Raw genomic sequence first — 20,583 nt, 5'->3', positions numbered from 1 at the left:
AGCCAACTGAATATCACCGGAAGGCTGTTAAGAGGATTTTACGATATTTAAAAGGGACTATGCATCATAGTTTGTACTTAGAGCCAGATGATAGTTTGAAACTGGTGGCTTATGCAGATGCTAGTTTTGCCTCAGACAGTGTGACCAGAAGGTCTATTACAGGTTTAGCGATTTTATTTGGAGGTCCCTTGGTAGGGTGGAAATCCTTGAGACAGCAGCATATCAGTCTGTCTATGATGGAGGCCGAGTTTGCCGGTTTGTCATAATTGTGTACAGATCTGGTGGTATACCGGCAGTTGCTGTTGGATCTTGGTGTGGAATGCCATAAACCAGTTGTGGTTTATGAGGATAACCAGTCAGCTTTGAGCATGACAAAGGGAAAAGCTGTGAAAACATGATCAAAACACACAGACTTAAGATATTTCAATGTAAGGGAATGTGTTAAAGATGGCCTAATCCAATTAGTGTACTGTGAAAGTATGGAAAAACTCGCTGACATTTTCACTACAGCGCAGGATGCTAAACTACATACTGATAGTTGTACCAGGTATAACCTGAAGCCTTAAATGCAACTGTGTTTAACAGTTGTCAAACCCAAGCGGGGAGATTGTTAGTACATGGTACATACCGATATTTTGGATTGCCATGTATGTTAAACTACCTATTGTAGTTTGTCTTTGTTACAGTTGTAATATCTCTTTAAGGACTTTGGCTGGCTAGCCATAAGAGGGTGCCAGCACTCTCTCCTGTTGATGATGCTGGATAGCTCATTCACCTTTTTGCCTTTTACCTTGAGGGGGAAGTATTTTTCTGCTTCGTGCTTGCTATGTGCGTTTTGTTGATTATTTCTGCTTTGTGCTTAAATAGGTATATATGTAAATAATACTTATTCAACATACTAAGTCTGTGTCATTACTGGCTGTATCATACATCCACACTCTTCCTTAATCTCTGCTCAGCGTATGTCGAAGGTCCCACAGCCTAGTTGCACTGAGACATACCAACAGAAGCTGAGCTAGGGCAACAGCTCACATGCCATCAGATATGGCTCCGCGTGCCATCTGTGGCAGCTGTGCCATAGGTACGTCATCACTGCCATAGATCATAGTTTTCTCAGATAAAAGCATTTGTTGGAGGAATACTTGTTGTGGTTGGCTCTGGCCCAGCTCCTGCCCCAAGGAATGTGGAGGTGGATGTGGGGAAAACATCCACATGCCACAGGCCTGTTTTGCTCCTGATAGAATCTCCCGATGAAGGCTCCTCTGATGAAGGAAGCATGCGTAGCAGGGAAGGGGGGAGTTTTGAAGACAGCCCAGGAGGAGATCAATCATCCTTATCATCCCTGGATTCTGAACAAGAACTTATGACAGATCCACGCATGTGTAGAGTGATGCATAGGAGAGAACAACTTAAGAATTATTACAGGAGATAAGTGAGACCACCTGTGGTTGGGTGGGGCTGCTGTAATTAGTGCTACAGATAAAAAGAACAGTGTGCTGGTTTAGCCTTCTGGAAGTTTATCTGATTCATAGTTTCATCAAGATCGTGGTTTTGCTGTTTCCCTGTTCAAGGCTGTGTGCGGACTTTCTGGACTTTGGAATTGGACACAATTTTCCCAGTTACTGGGTGAGAAATTGGGTTGCATTTAACCTGTGCCTTGTATGTACCAGAAAAGGGGATGGGACTTTTTGCCTCTGCCAGTTGGATGAAGCTCTTTCCTCCGCAGCAGCTGATCGGCCGCTGCCTTCTCTCCCTCGCCCAAAGGTCCCTAGCTCTTCGCCCCAGCCCTTTGGTCACAAAAATCCAAATTCAGCCACAGCCTTTTGGCCACATGGGACACTTCGCCACCATCCAATCAGAACAGTTGTTACAAAATGCTACTTTTGGAAGGAAAGAATGGGACAGTTTGCTCTTTCATAAACACACACCCCAGTTGAATGATAGAGATGGAAGGGGCCTCAGTGGCCATCTACTCTGACCCCTCTTCTCATTCAGGAGACTTACAGAATGATAGAGATGGAAGGGGCCTCAGTGGCCATCTAGTCTGACCTCTCTTCTCATTCAGGAGACTTACAGAATGATAGAGATGGAAGGGGCCTCAGTGGCCATCTAGTCTGACCCCTCTTCTCATTCAGGAGACTCGCAGAATGATAGAGAGGGAAGGGACCTCAGTGGCCATCTAGTCTGATCCATCTTCTCATTCAGGAGACTTACAGAATGATAGAGAGGGAAGGGACCTCAGTGGCCATCTAGTCTGACCCCTCTTCTCATTCATGAGACTCGCAGAATGATAGAGAGGGAAGGGGCCTCAGCAGCCCTCTAGACTGACCCCTCTTCTCATTCAGGAGACTTACAGAATGATAGAGAGGGAAGGGGCCTCAGTGGCCATCTAGTCTGACCTCTCTTCTCATTCAGGAGACTTGCAGAATGATAGAGAGGGAGGAAACCTCAGAGACCACCAATCCAACCCTCTTCGCAAGCAGGAGAATTGGTCTTCTGATCAAATTCTTGTGCTGCTAAATTGGCTGGTGGAACTCATTGCCTCACAACAAGCTAATCCTTTATAAGCTAATTTGGGAACCCAATCAGAACAGTCCTCTCAAAAGAGGTTTGGTAGAGACTGCTAGGTAGCAAAGGACAGAAGTGAAGGCTGTCTGCTGTCTGGGGCCCCGTTATGACCTGCTCCTCATGGTAATCTTTGGAATTTTTACAATGCGTGGAGCATTTATGACAAAAGCAAGTGTCAAGAGAGGCAAAAATTTGGAGGCCCCAGATGTGGGGATACCCTCCACCCATACACATTTAACAAGAGTTGGAAGGGACCTTGGTGGTCATCCAGTCCCACCATGTCCTTCTGCCCATACACATTTGACAAATTCTGACCTGCTAAATTGGCTGGGGGAACACACTGCAGCATGGTCCTCTCTCAAACTCCCTTTGCATTTCTCTCTCTCTCTCCAGGGTCCCTTCCAACACGTTAATTTGTTTGGGAATCTGTAGATGTCACTGACTTGAGAAGGGGGTTGGACTAGATGACCTCTGTGGTCCCTTCCATCTCTCTGATTCTGTAGAAATCTGCTTGAGAAGGGGGTTGGACTAGATGGTCTCTATGATTCTAGATGACCTCCTTAAGGTCCCATCCAATTCTGTAAGGGTCACCTGCTTGAGAAGGGGGTTGGACTACATGACCTCTGTGGTCCGTTCCATCTGTCTGATTCTGTAGAAATCTGCTTGAGAAGGGGGTTGGACTAGATTATCTCTATGATTATAGATGACCTCCTTAAGGTCCCATGTTGCAGTGTGTTCTCCCGGCCAATTTAGTAGACTAGATGGCCACTGAGGTCCCTTCCCTCTCTATCATTCTTCAAGTCTCCTGAATGAGAAGAGGGGTCAGACTAGATGGCCACTGAGGCCCCTTCCATCTCTATCATTCAACTGGGGTGTATGTGTGTATAAAAGAGCAAACCGTCCCATTCTTTCCTTCCAAAAGTAGCATTTTGTAACAACCGTTCTGATTGGATGGTGGCGAAGTGTCCCATGTGGCCAAAAGGCTGTGGCTGAATTTGGATTTTTATGACCAAAGGGCTGGGGCGAAGAGCTAGGGGCCTTTGGGCGAGGGAGAGAAGGCAGCGGCCGATCAGCTGCTGCAGAAGAAAGAGCTTCACCCAACTGGCGGAGGCTAAATGTCCTAAACCCTCAGAAAATCCCTTTGACATTTAAAAAGGGAGTTTTTTCTGCTTTTCTGTTGATAAAGACTTTTGGTTTTCTTCTATCATGTGGTGTGTGTCTTTCTGGACTAATTACCCTGTAATTACGGGCAGTTGGGACACGCCGGCAGAAGAAATATTAATGTATAATCTTTTGTGCTTTCTGGATATTGTTACAATCCTTTTCATTAGATAAAATATACTGCTCAAAAAAATAAAGGGAACACTCAAATAACACATTCTAGATCTGAATGAATGGATGAAATATTCTCATTGAATACTTTTTCTGTACAAAGTTGAATGTGCACAACAGCATATGAAATTGATTGTCAATCAGTGTTGCTTCCTAAGTGGACAGTTTGATTTCACAGAAGTTTGATTTACTTGGAATTATATTGTGTTGTTTAAGTGTTCCCTTTATTTCTTTGAGCAATGTATAATATAGGCCCAGGCTCAAGATTACTTACTTTCTATTTAACTTAACACAAGTAATCTTCTGGAAACGTTTGGCACATTCGTAAGATAACATTTTCTTCCATTATTCTGAGACTGACTAAGAGCAGACAGAAATATTTTACAAATATGTTAAATGTTTTTAAAAGATTACTTGTGCAAGATGAATGGTTTTAGCACTTAAAAGTAAACTGTTCAGTCAATTTCATTTTCTATACTATAGATTTCTCTCCCATTAGCTAAAACTAGGCCCATTTTTTGGAATGTAGGTGCAGGGGAATGACAAAAATGCCCCAATTTTTGTCAAAAACAGGCTATTTTTGCCTGGTTTTTTCACACAAATGGGGGCATTTTTGCCTTCCCCCAGTCCCCCAGAGCTCTCTGAAGGCTTCCCAGACCCTCTGTCCACCCCAGCTTTGTAAAAATAGGTCCATGTTTTTGCAAAAAATGGGATGCGGGGTAGGGCTTTGGGAGGCAAAAAAATGGTTGTATTCGGTGTATAAGACAAACCAACATTTCAACCTTCTTTTAGTGGGGAAAAAGGTGTGTCTTATACTCCAAAAATACATATACACATAATCTGGTGAACTATTTTGTATTTTAATCAGAACTTGGTAAAAACAAAGTTCATTGACGTTGTAATTTTCTGTAACTTAAGGATTTGGATCATTGTTCTCACTTGTAAAAAGATTGTTAGTTAGAAAATAGCCTTTGTCAAAATTATACAATTGAATGGTTTTGCTTTCTAAACTTAGGAGAAATTAAACTCTTAATATAATCACTTTACCCATTCCTCTAATGTTTAAGTTTTTGTATGTATTTTTTCTGCCTTCAGTGAAGCCAGAGAGAGCCCCAAAAACAGAAAAAACACTTGTACCTGTTCCAACATAACTCTAAAACCAAATACTGTAGTTAAAATACTTACCCTTGGCTCTTCTAGTGATAATGGATTCTGTCCCATAACTTTTAGGAAAGTGTGGAGACTGTACTAAAAATATTGTGAAGTTCTTTTTAAGAGTATCTCTTCTTCTTTTTTAGCAGCCATGTAGACCTGAGGAGGACTTTATGGGAAGGATTGGGGTGGATGAGAGAAAGAGAATATAAATATATAATAGATATGTTCTACTATAGATGATACATCAGGGTGTCCAGCAAACCTGAAAAACAGGGAAATCAGGGAATTCAGGGAAATCAGTTGTTTGGGAAATATCATGGAATTTGTGAAAAAATGGAATAAATCAGGGGAAAAAACAAACTGTATTAAAATGTTTAAAAGCCAGGGAAAATTCTTGTGAAAAAAAAAAAGGATTGTGCTGCCTGGCAGAATCAAGCAAAAATGAACATAACTGTGGCAACAACTTGCTTCCTCATCTACCAATATTTCTCCATGGCTGTTTGATATAATGTCATCTATGACCATGCCTTAGCCAGATCACAAGTTACAGGGAAATATCAGGGAATTTCAAAATGCTTTTCCCCTGGACACCCCCTTTGTTCCTTTTAGAAATCAGTTTTGAATAAACAAAAGAGGCATAGAATTTTCTGAATGGTAGAATTCTTATGCTTGTTGGTGATTCATACACTATGGCATATGTATAGTTCATACTACTGTTTTGTTTATTGAATAAACAATAGGTTGAGTTAATAAATGGTATTAATTTATAAACCTAGAACTACAGTGACTCGGTTTATATATTGCACTAGGATGAAATCAGATGTGTCTTGATTCAAGCCAACGTTTCTGTTCAATTTTGGACATGGTTGTTTGATTAGTTCTTGTTTAACAGCAATGAAATCTCTTAGCTGGTAAATAAGCTCAGAATTCACTGCCTACAAATCACTGGCTTTAGCTAGAGGCACATAGTGTATGGGGTGCTCAGGGAGGAATAGCACCTCTGATTTAGGGGCATATTGTGTGTCCTTTTGTGGCAGCTCATTTAGGGCAGATTTTAGGGCAGCTCACTCATCTTTGGTCCCCACCTCTCACTCGGCTCCCACCTGTGGCTCCTAGTAGCTGTAGCATGTGCAGCAGCCACACCCTGGACAATAACTTCAATAGACTGGCCAAACCAGGTTGAGAATAGCCATTGGGTCATTGACCTTTGGCGAGATAGGATTTTTATCTATCCCAATCATGTGAAGACGGATTCTGGTGGACTAAGTGGATGAAACCTACTAGAATAGATCAATAGTCATGAAGGCAGTCTCTGCAAGTGATGTGGTATGCTAAGAGCATGGCCAGACACAAAAAATGCCCTGGTCAACTGCTAGGAGAAGGGAAACTCTGACTGCAAACCTCCACTGCCTTGAGGCTATATCCATCATTGAAAAGGGTGGTCCAAGAGTAAACCTTGAGGCAAAATCTGGAGCCAGAGTCCTGGAAGCAATTCATGATTGTGTACAGCAATATTCTGATAACTCCTGTGACTTAGCTGGAACCAAGTGTATTGGCCTTTGCCATTCCTTTCGAATATTTCAGAGACGTGGAAAGGAGGGATCTGCTGCTTGGGTAAGTCTATCCTCCCTAATAACCTGCCCAGCTTGTGCTCTGGGACTTCAGAGCATGTTGTCATGGTCTTTCGAGACTGAAGGATGCAAATGCAAAAGAGGCAAATGATGCATTTTCTTGCTTTAAGTAATAAATTATGGCTTCCCCACCATATCACTATGTTAAAAGGCAAGCTGTAACCTTTGTCCTTATTTTTCCCCAGCAATTTATTTTGGGGGATGAGAAAATATTATTTAGAAATATTTTCAGCTTGTCGTTATTTTAGGGTTTTCTATCCCTTCAAATATTTTATGGATTTACTGAAGGAAAGGCCTTGTCTTATCTTACTGCTGTGGGTGAACTCCTATTCTCATGGCTGGAGGGAAAGCAAGACATCAAAAAGAGAATTGTCACTGCAAATTTTGTATTTTTCCTGTTCCTGATGTTAAACATTTATTTGCTCTTGATTTTCAGGGTCTTGGTTGGTGCCCCAAAGGCAGATTCTAAGTACAGCGCTTCTCTTAAGTCTCCAGGAGCTATATTCAAATGTCGGGTTCACACTAACCCTGCTAAGAAGTGCACAGAGCTGGATATGGGTCGAGGTATGCATGAGCACAACTTTTTTTCTACTTTATTTGTTTTGAACACATTTTTTTTCCTTCCAAAGAAACATAGAACCTTTCACATAAAATTTATTTCGACTATCTTCATCTACTTGTGTGCAAGTTGATGTACAGGAAATGATCTTCTTGAACTAGAAATGTATGGGAGGACATTGGAATGAGAATCATTGGACGAAATATGGTCTTTATCTGTGGTTATTTTCTGCTAACTTGAAGTACAAAAGGGATCCAGAAATAGGTATTTCTTCCTCAGATATTGGTATTTCCCCAGTCCTTCCCCTTATGTCTTCTCCTTCATGACACCAAAGGTTCTTGGTTCTTTGCTCTAATAGCTTTCTGAAATTGATGATAGGAAAAAACTTTGGACCTGCCATTTCTGGAATGATTTTCTATCCATGTTTGCTGCTATCCTCTCTGTTAGCACAACTTAAGTGTCTATGAATGAGGGTGAGAATTTGCCAGAAATGTTAGCTAAGAGAATTAGATCAGGGGTGTCAAACTTGCAGCATCATGTTGTTGTCATGTGACATATTATGACTTCCCCCCCTTTGCTAAACTGGGGTGGGACTGGCCAGTGCGTGATGCATCCGGCCTGTGGGCCATGCGTTTGATACCCCTGGATTAAATCCTTTCTTTCCCGAGATAACCCCTAAAATGTAACATTTTAGAAAGTAACTCTTATTAGCCAATATCTTAATAATCTATATAAATAATCTATAATAATAATAGTATATAATAATCTATATAAAAGTTAAATACCACTCACTCATCACGAAGTCTCCAGAATGTTAAAGCCTACCAACTTGTTCCTCTTGGCTTCTAGGTGCTCACTAAGAAAGGATTTTTTTCAAAATGACCCTCAGATCATTAGTATTTCTTATACAGTATTATATTAATACACACTGATGCTAAGGAGCTAGAGGTTTTACTCCCCCTCCCCACCTGAAAAGAATTCTGTTCCAATTGCCAATTGCATTATATTAACACACTCTGATGCTACCCCTTTGCTAAACCATCCATGGCCGTGGCCAGCGTGTGACTCATCTGGTCTGCAGGCTGGGATGTTATATTTCCCCTCTCCACCTGAAAAGAACTCTATTCCAACTGCCAATTGCTTTATATTAACATGCCCTGATGCTAAGGAGTTACATATTCTACATAAATTGTCAAGGTTTATGTGTCAATGTTTCAAGCCCGATTGTAACTACTTATTAATTTTCAAGCTTTAATTGTCAATTTATCAAGCCTGATCACATAGTTTCATAGTGAAGCTACTAGCGATTTCATGTAGGTTTTCTATAGAATGTCTAATACCAGGATTGACAAATAATTGCCAGTCTCTGATGAAATTGATAAACGTTTTTCCATGAAATATTTCCTTTATTGAGAACTGCATTGTGCTAAGATAAAAGATAAATTCCTTGTGTGTCCAATCACACTTGGCTATAAAATTCTATTCTATTCTATTCTATTCTATTCTATTCTATTCCATTCCATTCCATTCCAGTTCTGAATCCACCAGATGGAAAAAAATAATGGTCTGTTGCCTAGAGTGCAATTTCCTGTAGATATACTTTATTGTCATCTTCATTCTTTCTAAGTTCCCACCTTCTTCCTGTATTTGTTTTAGCCAATGTTCGAGGAATGTTCTGTGGAAAGACATGTAAAGAAGATAGGGATGATGAATGGATGGGTGTCAGTCTGGCAAGACAGCCAACGGTTGGAGGAAGTATATTGGTAAGTTTTTTTCCCTTGATCTCATTGAAGTGGGAAGTGTCATATTGACATTGACATAAAATGTGTGGAAACAGAAATGCTGTGCCAGATTGATGAGAATTCAGTTAATTTTCTTCTTCCTCTGGGAGGAAGGTAAATTGTATCGCGAGGACAAAGCTGCCATCTAGGAAGACAGCTTCAATACACCTGCTTCTGTCATCTTGAGGGCTTCCTTTTCAAAGTGTAGATTTAGCACTTGGAACAGAAGTTTCTTTATTTCCTTTAATAAAAATATTTATAAATGTAATGCATGTATATAGACTTAAATATTAAAGGTCATGTTTTATAATTTATTACTGTAATTGAGATAGTTATAGTGATATACTAGTGAGATACTAGTGTGGTGTATGTATACTAAGGTAGAATACAGAGAATAGTATAAATAAGAAGTAAATATATTTAGGAAAGTAAAAATAATAAACAAATTAACATTATTAAAACAACTGTAAACTAAAACTAAACTACCTATACCTTTCGTTATCTTAACACATATTTTATCGTTGTATATATTTTCCCAAGTAATCCTTTATGATTATGTGTTACTGCTTTTCTTCAATAAGAACATCCGTCATCTATCCATTGACTTTTGTTACTATGCAGCTTAGTGTTACTATACTGTAATGGTTATGTTCTATCTCTCTAGATCGGGTTTGTCATTTTAGTAGTGTATAATTAATTATTTAATTATTTAATTTAATTCAATTTCTGTTTGCATTTGTGAGTGATGAATTTAATACTAATTTTATTTTATTTTAATTAAATATTTTCTCTCTTTGAGACATTTATACCATCTTTCCCAAGCTGTATAGGAATCCGATTTTTCTTTATCATTAAGTTCCATAGTCAATTTTGTCATTTCTGCACACTCCAAAATTTTAACTATAAAATTTAAAGTTGTAGGAATTGTTTCTTTCTTCCACATTTGGGCATATATCATTCTTGCTGCCATTATTAAATAAAGAATTAAGTATTTATCTTCTTTTTAAAGATGTTGTCTGATAATACCAAGTAAAAATAACTCTGGTTTTGGATGAATTGTTTGAGAGATTATTTGTTCTAAGTATTTTCTAATTATTTGCCAATATTTTTTTGCATATACTGTATACAACTCCACCACATATGATAATACATTCTGGGGGGGGGGCATTGCATTTCCAACATGTAGGATTAGCTATAGCTATCATTGTTTCCTTCAGTTCCTCCTCTATTGTGTCAGTCTAAGAGAAAGTTATCTATCTTAGAAATCATTTTTGTTTCTTGGCCTAGAATAATTTTGTCTAGATTATTATTTTTTTGAAAGCCAAATTTATTTTTATCTTCTCTAAATTTTGACTTGATTTGTAAATACTGAAACCAATCCAGATTTAATCCTTTTTCTGTTAGACATTGTTTGGATAGTAACTCAAAGAGAATGCTGAGTCATTCTGAGGTAATTAAGCATAAAGCAACCTGATTGGGTGATAAATACATAAATATGTAAGAGCTTTTGTATTGCTGTTTCTGTTCTCTGATCTCTGCTTTCTGTTCTCTGATGCTCTCTGATGTTCCTGTTGCTGTATTGCTGTATTTATCTGTTGGTTCCTGTGAATTACTGTAATTGATATAGTTATAGTGATATACTAGTGAGATACTAGTGTGGTGTATGTATACTAAGGTAGAATACATAGAATAGTGTAAATAAGAAGTAAATATATTTTTGCAAGACTTCCTGCTGCTGCTGTGCTTCATTGAAGACTTCAACTTCATATCTATTGGTCTGTGGTTGGCTGGTTGGGTTGGTTAGCTGGTTGGGCTGGCTAGCTTCCGAAAGTGCAGCTCTGACAGGTTATGAGCCCAGAGTAGCCAGGATTAAGCTCAGAGTAGCCAATATTAAGCCCAGAATAGCCACGATTAAGCCCAGAATAGCTACAATTAAACCCAGAGTAGCCAGGATTAAGCCCATATCAAACTAGCCAAGTTTAAACCCAGATTAACCAGGTTAGCCCAGACTGAAGACACAGTGTTCCTGAGTTCCTGTGTTGGAGAAGAAGTAATAAGACCAGGATTGGTGGAAGCCAGGGTTGGTGGCCAGTGCTGGTAGGAGTTGACTACAAGCAGAAGTTAAAGTTTGTCAAGCCAGGTTTCTGTATGAGACAGAGCTTGGTGAATTGCAGAATAATTGTTTAAAGTGGACTGCTTCTAAGAAGGAAGGGGCTATTTTGCTGTGTCAGAATGGCTTTCTCAGCAGCAAGTTAGCCATTTGCTAGATTAAATGAGACTAACTATCATTTGTGGAGCATAAAAATGCAAAATTTGTTAATTAGAGAAGGACTTTGGAATATGATAGTTAGTCCACCAGATGAAGACGATGAAAAAAAAAGAAGTTAGTTGAAAGATCAAAAGTAACCATCGTTTTGGTAATGGACGACAGCCCGCTCGTTAACATTAAAAGTGAACATAGTGCCTTTGAAGTTTGGCAAAAATTCAATAAGTTATATCAGAGAGACACAGCTGGTGCTGAGGTCACTTTGACATGAGAGCTATTTAATTTGAAACTACAGCCCAGAGAAGATATAAATGTCCATTTAATTAAGATGAAAACATTGTTTGCTGAATTGGACTCTCACGGGTTAACTTTTTCAGAGGATCATAAAATCTATATATTACTATCATCTTTAGATAAAACTTGGGAACAATTTGTGCTGAGTATACAAAGTGTACCCGAAAGTTCCTTGAATTTGCACTTTGTTACATCCAAATTGATGGATTGTGATAAGCAAAGACAGTTTATGGATGAGAGTCAAGAAGGGGCTGGTCGAAAAAGAAATGTGCACAGTGTTGTGATAAAATGCTTTAATTATGATAGAAATAGAAATGTAGCTAGAAATTGCTTCAGCAGACATAAGCAGCATTTTAACACTAAGAAGGGTCATGTCGAAGTAGCCAAGAAAGAACATTCAGCAATGTCTTCAGGAAAAAGCAAAATGGATTCTGGATTTGGCGTGCTCTGAGCATATCGTTAACAATAAAGACTTTTTACAGGGTGTTTTAAAGTCTTCACAGATAAGCCACGTTAATTTAGCTGATGGTACAGAATCGAAAGTACAGTTATCAGGATCAGCGCATATTTCCTGTTTAGACACAACAATTTATAATGTTATTTGTGTACCTACGCTAAAATTTTGTTTGCTAAGTGTGGGAAAGTTGGCTGCTGAAGGATATGTAATTCACTTTTATGACAACAAATGTTCTATCTTGGAAAACAATGTGGTATGTGCTGAAAGTGAATTAGAAAACAAATAATATTAAAGGCACTACAAGATGTGAAAGAAAGAGGAGGCTTGGGATTACCAAATTTTAAATTATATTATTATGCATCATCATTAACTTGGATTAAAAAGTGGATTATTTTAGAAAATAAGTGAATATTAACCATAGAAGGCCATGATTTACTATTAGGTTGGCATGCCTATCTCTGGTACGGAAGGGATAAAACTCATAAATATTTTAAAAAACATATATTAAGAAATTCGCTCATACAAACTTGGAAGGAAATAAAAAATCAACATTATATAAAGATACCAGAGTGGATTTCGCCAATTGAATTAAAGTACCATCCAGTTTTAATTAGACCCCAAAATACAATTAGATATAAAGAATTACTAGATCAACAAACAAATTTAAAATCAAAGGAAGAATTGGAACAAAGTGGCAAATTATTAGATTGGTGGACATATTTACAAATAAAAGATGCATACCAAAAAGATAAAAGAGAACACGGCTTTCAAGTAGGGAGGGGAGACCTGGACAAGACACCCTTAGGGAATGATGAAAAATTAATCGGTAAAATATACAAATACTTAATTCGATACGAAACAGAAGTGGAAATTGTAAAAGAAAATATGATAAGTTGGGGAAGAAATTTCAGATATACCATTGAAGTAGAAAAGTGGGAAAAACTCTGGATTTGCAATTGGCAGATGACAAAATCGATCACATTCAAGGAAAACCAGTACAGTATAAGATATTTTACAGGAGGCATCTGTCACTGGAAAGACTTTCTAAAATTTTCCCGAAAGTCTCACCCTTATGTTGGCAATGTAAAAAAGGCACATTTTACCACCAATGGTGGACTTGCGCAGAGACAAAAATTTATTGGAACACGATAGCAGATTGGTTAAAAAAATAACAAAGGAAGAATTGTAAAAAAACCCAGAATTATATTTATTGGGCATTTTTAACAAAAATAAATAAAAAAGAAGTAAGATATTTGGCCATTCATATTTTGACAGCTGCTAGGATAGCCTACACGCAACAATGGAAATCTGATAGAACACTGGAAGAAGGCATGATAATCAAAAAGGTGCTGGAATGTGCAGAGATGGACAGGATGTCCAAAAAATTAGAAGGGAAAGAAGACTCAGAGTATTATAAGATATGGGGAAACTTTTATGACTGACTAGAGAAAAGAACAATGATAAAATAAACAAATTATAAACTTCCATAAAACAGATTAAAGTATAAGCAAAGCAAAGCAATACATTAATAAAAGAACACTAAGTTATGAGGAAAAATTCTCTGATTGAATATTCAAAAAGAGTGGGGAAATTTCCCCCCAAAATGTTTGTATTTATATGTTTTGTTTTATTTACTGTCTTGTTATATTTACTGTTTTGTTTATCTGTTTATTTGTTTCTTTGTTTTATCATTTATGTATACATTTTTAAAAAAAAAGAAAACAAATTATATGGGATGAAGAATAAGATTTTAAAGGGGAACGCTACATGCATTGTAAACCAGCCATTACATAATGATTATATAAACAATTTTCATAGAGTATTAGATCATGCTAGCTTTGGTGCTGTAAAAAAGCTAACTGAGAATTGTGGTTTAAAGGTGAAATGCTGCAGCAGATTTTTGGATTGCTCAGTTTGCAGTAAAGTGAAAGTAAAAAGATATCCTATTCCAAAATTTAGCACACGTATAACAAAGAGACCTTTTGAGTTGGTTAGTGAGGATTTGTCTGGACCACAAATCCAGTCAAGGAGGTGCTAAATATGTTTTTGTTCTTGTGGAGGATTTTACAAGATATACATTTTGTATTTTATTGAAATACAAAAGTGAAATATTTGTAAAATTCAGGGAATGGATTAACAGGATTGAGAGACAGTTTAATTACAAGGTTGGAAAGTTGCAGACAAACAGAGGAGGAGAATTTAATAGTTCACAGTTCAAAAGATGCCTTGGATTACAAGGAATAATATATATAGTAAAACTAATCCCTATTCACCTGCTGAGAATGGGGTTGTAGAAAGGAAAATAGGTGTATTAAATATAGTGAGAGATGCCTTATTGACAGATGTAAATTTACTGTTTCATTTTTGGGCTGAGGCTTTAAACACAGCTACCTACCTTATTAATTTATCAGTGATAAATTAACTCCATATTACAAGTTGTATAAGAAAAATCCTAATTTGCAACACTTAAGAATTTTTGGTTCTTTTGCATATGTGTTGACTCCTGAGGAACAGAGGTTAAAAGAACAGCCAAAGTGGGGGGAAATTAGATATGGGGGGTATGATGAACATTCCAAAGGATACATATTTTCTACATCTTATGGTAAAGTTGTTATATCTAGAAGTGCCAATTTCGAGAAACATAGTAATTGGGAAAAGATTCAATCCAATACGGAGATATTTTTGGGAAAAAAACCAACTGAGTTAAGTCAAAGTGAGTTGCTGTTCTGTTCGGGTCTGTGTGACCCGAAAACGAAGTTTGAGACCCTGTAAAAAATTTTCCCTGCATATCTGAAACTTGAAATTTCATGACTTTGCATCAAGAGCTGGGCTGGCGCAGCAGGTAGAGTGCTGTACTGCAGGCCACTGAAGCTGACTATAGATCTGAAGGTCAGCGGTTCAAATCTCATCACCGGCTCAAGGTTGACTCAGCCTTCCATCCTTCCAAGGTGGGTAAAATGAGGACCCAGATTGTGGAGGCAATATGTTGGCTCTGTTAATAAGTGCTATTGCTAACATGTTGTAAGCCGCCCTGAGTCTAAGGAGAAGGGCAGCATAAAAATTGAATAAATAAATAAATAAATTTTATAAGTTCTTTCTATGATAATTTTTTTGGGGGGGGGTTTGCTTAGTTTTTGCTGGGCAAGAAACTCACACTTGCACTGTTCCTGGGTCAATATGACCCGGTCCGAAAATGGTTCATTTTAGGTACTTAAATTTTGTCCTTTTGAAACATTTTTTTCACTGGGAAACTAGTTTGAACATTTCTGCACACAGTGAAATGAAAATTGTAATGAAAAAATTAATGCTTATTTTTTATTTTGCTCATAAAAGCCCACCCACCCCTGCAAACAATTTTATTATATTTGGTGTTGGATTGCTAGTTTGAACATCCCTGATCATTACAAAAATGGAAAGGAACTGAAAAAAATGGTGCTTATTGGGTTTTTTTGCTCAGAAATAAGGCCTCCCCCCCAGCTGTGTGCAATCATTTTCACTTTACATTTTGTTAGCCTGCCATTTGCAACTTTTTTTGGAAATTTTTTTGCATTGAATTACTAGTTTGAACATTTCTGAACATAATGATATGAAAATTGAACTGAAAAAAAGATGCTTATTTGTTTATTTTGCTCATAAATGTCCCCCCCAGCTGTGTGAAATAATTTTCACTTTATTTTTTTAGCTTGCCAGTTGCACCTTTTTTGAAAATGTTTTGCATTGAATTACTAGTTTGAACATTTCTGAACATAATTATATGAAAATTGATCTGAAAAAATTGATACTTATTTGTTTATTATGCTCAGAAAAGCCCCCCCATTTTTTTGAAAAGTTTTTCAGTTTATATTTTTTTTAGGCTCCAAATCCCAAATATTTTCCCCCTTTGGTATTGATATAATAAATTGAACATTCCTGATCATAGGAAAAATAGAAATGAACTGAAAAAAATGATGCTTATTTGTTTATTTTGCTCAGAAAAGGGCCACCACCGGCCGGCCTGGTTGTGTGCAATTATTTTCACTTTTTATATATATTTGACTGAAAATATTTGGAATATCCTTTTGCAAAGTAAGTACATGATACCTAGACAACTAATTTTATGAAAGAAATCCATTTTACTGTAAACAAGTATGTAATTTTGAATTCACAGCATAATTTATATATAAAGTGAAAAAATTGTGCACACACTGGTGGGGGGCTTTTTAGAGCAAAATAAGCAAATAAGCATTTTTTCAGTTCAATTTTCATTTCATTATGTTCAGAAATGATCAAACTAGTAATCTAACACCAAATATAGTAAAATTGTTTGCAGTTTGCAAGCTAAACTATCTATAAATTGAAAAAAAATTCACAAAAACAGGGAGTGTGGGCTTTTATGAGCAAAATAAAAATATAAGCATTAATTTTTTCATTTCAATTTTCCTTACATTGTGTTCAGAAAAGTTCAAATTAATATCCCAGTGAAAAAAGGTTAAAAACCCCCCTAATTACCTAATTAAACTTTTTTTAGTCTGGGTCATAGTGACCCGGAAGAGTACAAGTGTGAGTTTTTACGAACAGAACAGCATTAAGGTTAGGCCACAGGTAGAAAGCAGTGTGAAACGTGAAGTCTAGGAAGAACAGCTATTAGAATCTGAGGAAACACAGGTTGTTAATGAAGAAAGAGTGTTACCTAGTGTTCTGTCTGGGTTCCCCCAGATGCCAACACCAACTAAAAAGAGTATCCAGACACGCTGATAAAAAGCAAAGTCATTTTATATCTTTGAAAACAAACACAGATAACAAAAACTGTTCTTACAAACTGGAATGCTATGAAGCTTCACAGAAGAGTCACGACGGCCAGACAATACAACAGGCTTCTTGCTGGCACACACACCACTGTAGATAATAAAACCCACGCCTCCCCCAAGTTTTCAGCCTTCAAGGCCACAAGCCAGAATCAGAGACGCCAAGGATCGAAGCAAGGTCACAGGAGTCCCAAAAGATAACTCTCCACAATACAGGAAGGGCGGGCCTGCCTTTTCAACCTTTCTGAGGAGAACCACACCCAAACCCAGCTGTTGCCTATTAGGGATGGAAATACCTGGCTAATTGTCCCCTTCGTTGTGCTGCCCTTCTCTGCCTCATATCTATGATGGCTTGTGCGTTCTCATATAATTATTCCAGGCTACTCGCTGGGGAGAGCTGCCCCCCGGGGGTCTCAGGCTGTTCTCCCTCCTCCTCGTCCTGACATTCCTCTTCCCCGTCTGCCTGGTCCTCCTCCTCCTCCTGTTCCTTGTCCTCCCCCTCTGAGCATGGAGCCGGCAGAGTTCCAGCCGTTCCCTGAGGAGCCTCAGACTGAATCACAACACCTAGGAGATAAAAAAGAACTAATATTGGGATACCTCCAGATAGATATGGCTATTCGCAAGGTGTTTATGTGTGCAGTGTTTTAGATGAGCCAGAAAGTTATAATGAAATGTTAAAGAGGTCACCAGAGGAAATTCAAAGATGGAAACAAGCTATGAAGGATGAATATGAGGTATTGCAAAAACAAAATGTATTTGACATTGTTGATTTACCCCAAAACAGAAAAGTAATTGGTTCAAAATATAGACAGTATAGATTAAAGTATAGATTAAAGTCAATGCCTGATGGAAGTATGAAGTACAAAGCAAGGCTTATAGCGCAGGGTTTCATCCAAAATTATTTGCAGAACTATGACAAAACGTATGCACCTACGGCTAAAGCGGAATCCATGAGAATTATGCTAGCATTAACGATGCAAAAAGGTTTCAAAATTAAACAGTTTGATTTAGAATGTGCTTATCTAAATGCCAATTGAAAAGAAAATGTTTATGTAAAACAAGCACCTGGTTTTGAAGTTAAGGATAGTTCTAAAGTGTATAAATTGAAAAAGGCTCTCTATGGCTTAAAGCAGTCCTCTTCATATTTTCATCTAAATATGTATTTTAGATGAAAATTTAATTCAAATGGGGGTTAGGCACAGCACAGCTGATGCGTGTGTATACAACAAGGATGTTGGAAAGGATCAAATAATGATAAATGTATATGTTGATGATATTTATGTATGTGCAAGAGATGATTGCATAATCATGCAAGTATTTAAGTCGTTTATGGTAACAGACTTTGGATATGTAAGACATGAGTTGGACATTGACATTGTAAGAACAAGTAAACAAAATATTGTATTAAGGCAAAAGACAAACATTGTACAATTGTTAAATAGTTACATTGTTAAATTACAGAATGCCAACACAGTTAAAACTGTATATTGAAGTTAGATTGCAGAATGTGAAACAATTTGTATAATCCAAAGGGATTAAATTATATGATATGGAATATAAATGTAACAATGCAAATTTGTATATGTAAAATGTAAAGTAATTGTAAACAAGTTGTGTATCGCTGCATTGAGATATTAGAAGGGGTGTCAGGTTTAAGCAATATCCTGAGATAATATCTCAATGCAGAAGAAAGGACTACAAAGAGAATGCTGAGTCATTCTGAGGTAATTAAGCATGCAGCAACCTGATTGGATAATAAATATATAAATATGTAAGAGCTTTTGTATTGTTCTCTGCTCTCTGATCTCTGACGCTCTCTGGTGTTCCTGTTGCTGTATTGATATATTGATCTGTTGGTTCCTGTGAGTTACAGTAATAGAGATAGTTGTAGTGATATACTAGTGAGATACTAGTGTGGTGTATGTATAGTAAGGTAGAATACAGAGAATAGTGTAAATAAGAAATACAATGGTACCTCTACTTAAGAACTTAATTTGTTCCGTGACCAGGTTCTTAAATAGAAACGTTCTTAAGAAGAAGCAATTTTTCCCATAGGAATCAATGTAAAAGCAAATAATGCATGCAAACCCATTAGAAAAGAAATAAAAGCTTGGAATTTGGGTGGGAGGAAGAGGAGGAAGGAGAGGAGGAGGAGGACAGTCGCTGCTGAAGGAAGAAGGGGAGGTGAGGGGAATCAAAAAAATCCAAAACTTTAAGGCTTAAAAAAGAAAAGAGGGGCTCTGAGATGGTGTGGAAGAGCACACGCTCCAATACACCCAGCACGAGGCTGCCTCCAATACACTGCCTGCTGCTGCTGCTACCTGCTGCCTCTTCCTTCCCATCCTTAAGGGCTCCCCTCTCCTCTCACTCGCTCACTCACTCCTTGGCTGTCCAGAGTGAAGGTAGTGTTTATTTTCTCTGGACACTGGCAGAGGTTTATTCCCTATCCAAGCACCCAGAGAAAGGAAAATGCTTCTTTCCCTCTGGACTGTCAAAGCCTCCTTAAGCGCCACTGAAAAGCTCCTCTGGCAGCCCAGAAAAGCCCAAGATGGCCTGGATTAAAGGGGGAATGGCAGGAAATTGACTGGGCCTTCATGCCACTCTCAAATTTCCTGGGAAATTTTTCTGGGCTCGGGTTCTTAAGTAGAAAATGGTTCTTAAGAAGCAAAAAAAATCTTGAACACCCGGTTCTTATCTAGAAAAGTTCTTAAGTAGAGGCATTCTTAAGTAGAGGTACCACCCTGACTTCTCAAGACCACAGTCCAAAATCCCTTTTGCCTTAGTGGTTTTTTGCCTGTCACTGCAAGATTTCCCCGGCGGCAAGCAAGTCCCAATGTCCTGACTCCCAAGGAGCTCGTTCAGCCATCTCCCCAGTTCTGAAATCGCCTTGCAAGGAAAGGAGGCAACGATGTCCCTGTGGGTAAAGATGGAAGGAGAAAGTCCCTTCTGGACAAGAAGCGCTAGATGTTTTTACTTCTCTGCTGTTCACACTTCGACCTAATGTTTCAGAGGAAAACTTGCTCGTCCTCTCTTAAACACGTTCTTTAATTTAAAAAAACCTCAACGCGGCTAAAGGATCTGGTGGCAGATCGGTTCTCTTAATACTACCCACAGTGGGGCTTTCCTGCTCCCCCCAACACACACAGAAACACACACAAATGCACCTTTCTCCCTCTCCCCTTCCCCTAGTTCCTGCTCCGGGCTGTATAATCATCAAATCAAAGTTTGAGACGTGTTTTTTCAGAAAGCACCTGGAACAAAGTAAAAAACAACCCACCCTGGGGTGTAGCAGAGATGTTAATGAATGGTCTACCTGCTCTTAAATTTTTATTACAATGTAACTGATCAGGGGTTTGCATTGGGAACTTTTCCCACTCTTAACCTTGGTGTTCTGTTCGAAAACACATGCTAATGTTATGTTCCCGGATCTATTTGACCTGGACCGCAAATTGTTCATTTTAGGTACTCATATTTGGTCTTTTTGAAAGTTTTTTTCACTTAGAAACAAGTTTGAACATTTCTGCACACATTGAAAAGAAAATTGAAATGAAAAAAAATAATGCTTATTGGTTTATTTTGCTGATAAAATGCACACACACCCTGTTTTTGTGAAATGTTTTTCAATTTATGGATAGTTTTGCTTGCAAAATGCGTTCTATTTTACTAAACTTGGTGTAGGATTGGTAGCTTGAACATTTCTGAACATAATGATATGAAAATTGAACTGGAAAAATTGATCCATATTTGTTTATTTTG

The 20,583-nt window shown here is 37.9% G+C and overlaps 1 protein-coding gene across 1 annotated transcript in view; it reads left to right on the top strand.

Moving 5' to 3' along the window:
* Positions 1-20,583, top strand: part of ITGA9 (integrin subunit alpha 9) — a 953,395-nt gene that overhangs the window by 54,776 nt on the left and 878,036 nt on the right. Inside the window, exons 2-3 of the mRNA XM_070726333.1 lie at positions 7,123-7,250; positions 8,902-9,008. Of these exons, the coding sequence (XP_070582434.1) occupies positions 7,123-7,250; positions 8,902-9,008 (235 nt within the window). The remainder of the gene's footprint in view (positions 1-7,122; positions 7,251-8,901; positions 9,009-20,583) is intronic.

The sequence above is a fragment of the Erythrolamprus reginae genome, chromosome Z, assembly GCF_031021105.1.
Source record: "Erythrolamprus reginae isolate rEryReg1 chromosome Z, rEryReg1.hap1, whole genome shotgun sequence".
Classification (NCBI taxonomy): Eukaryota; Metazoa; Chordata; class Lepidosauria; order Squamata; family Dipsadidae; genus Erythrolamprus; species Erythrolamprus reginae.
This window is presented reverse-complemented; position numbering and strand designations above follow the sequence as displayed.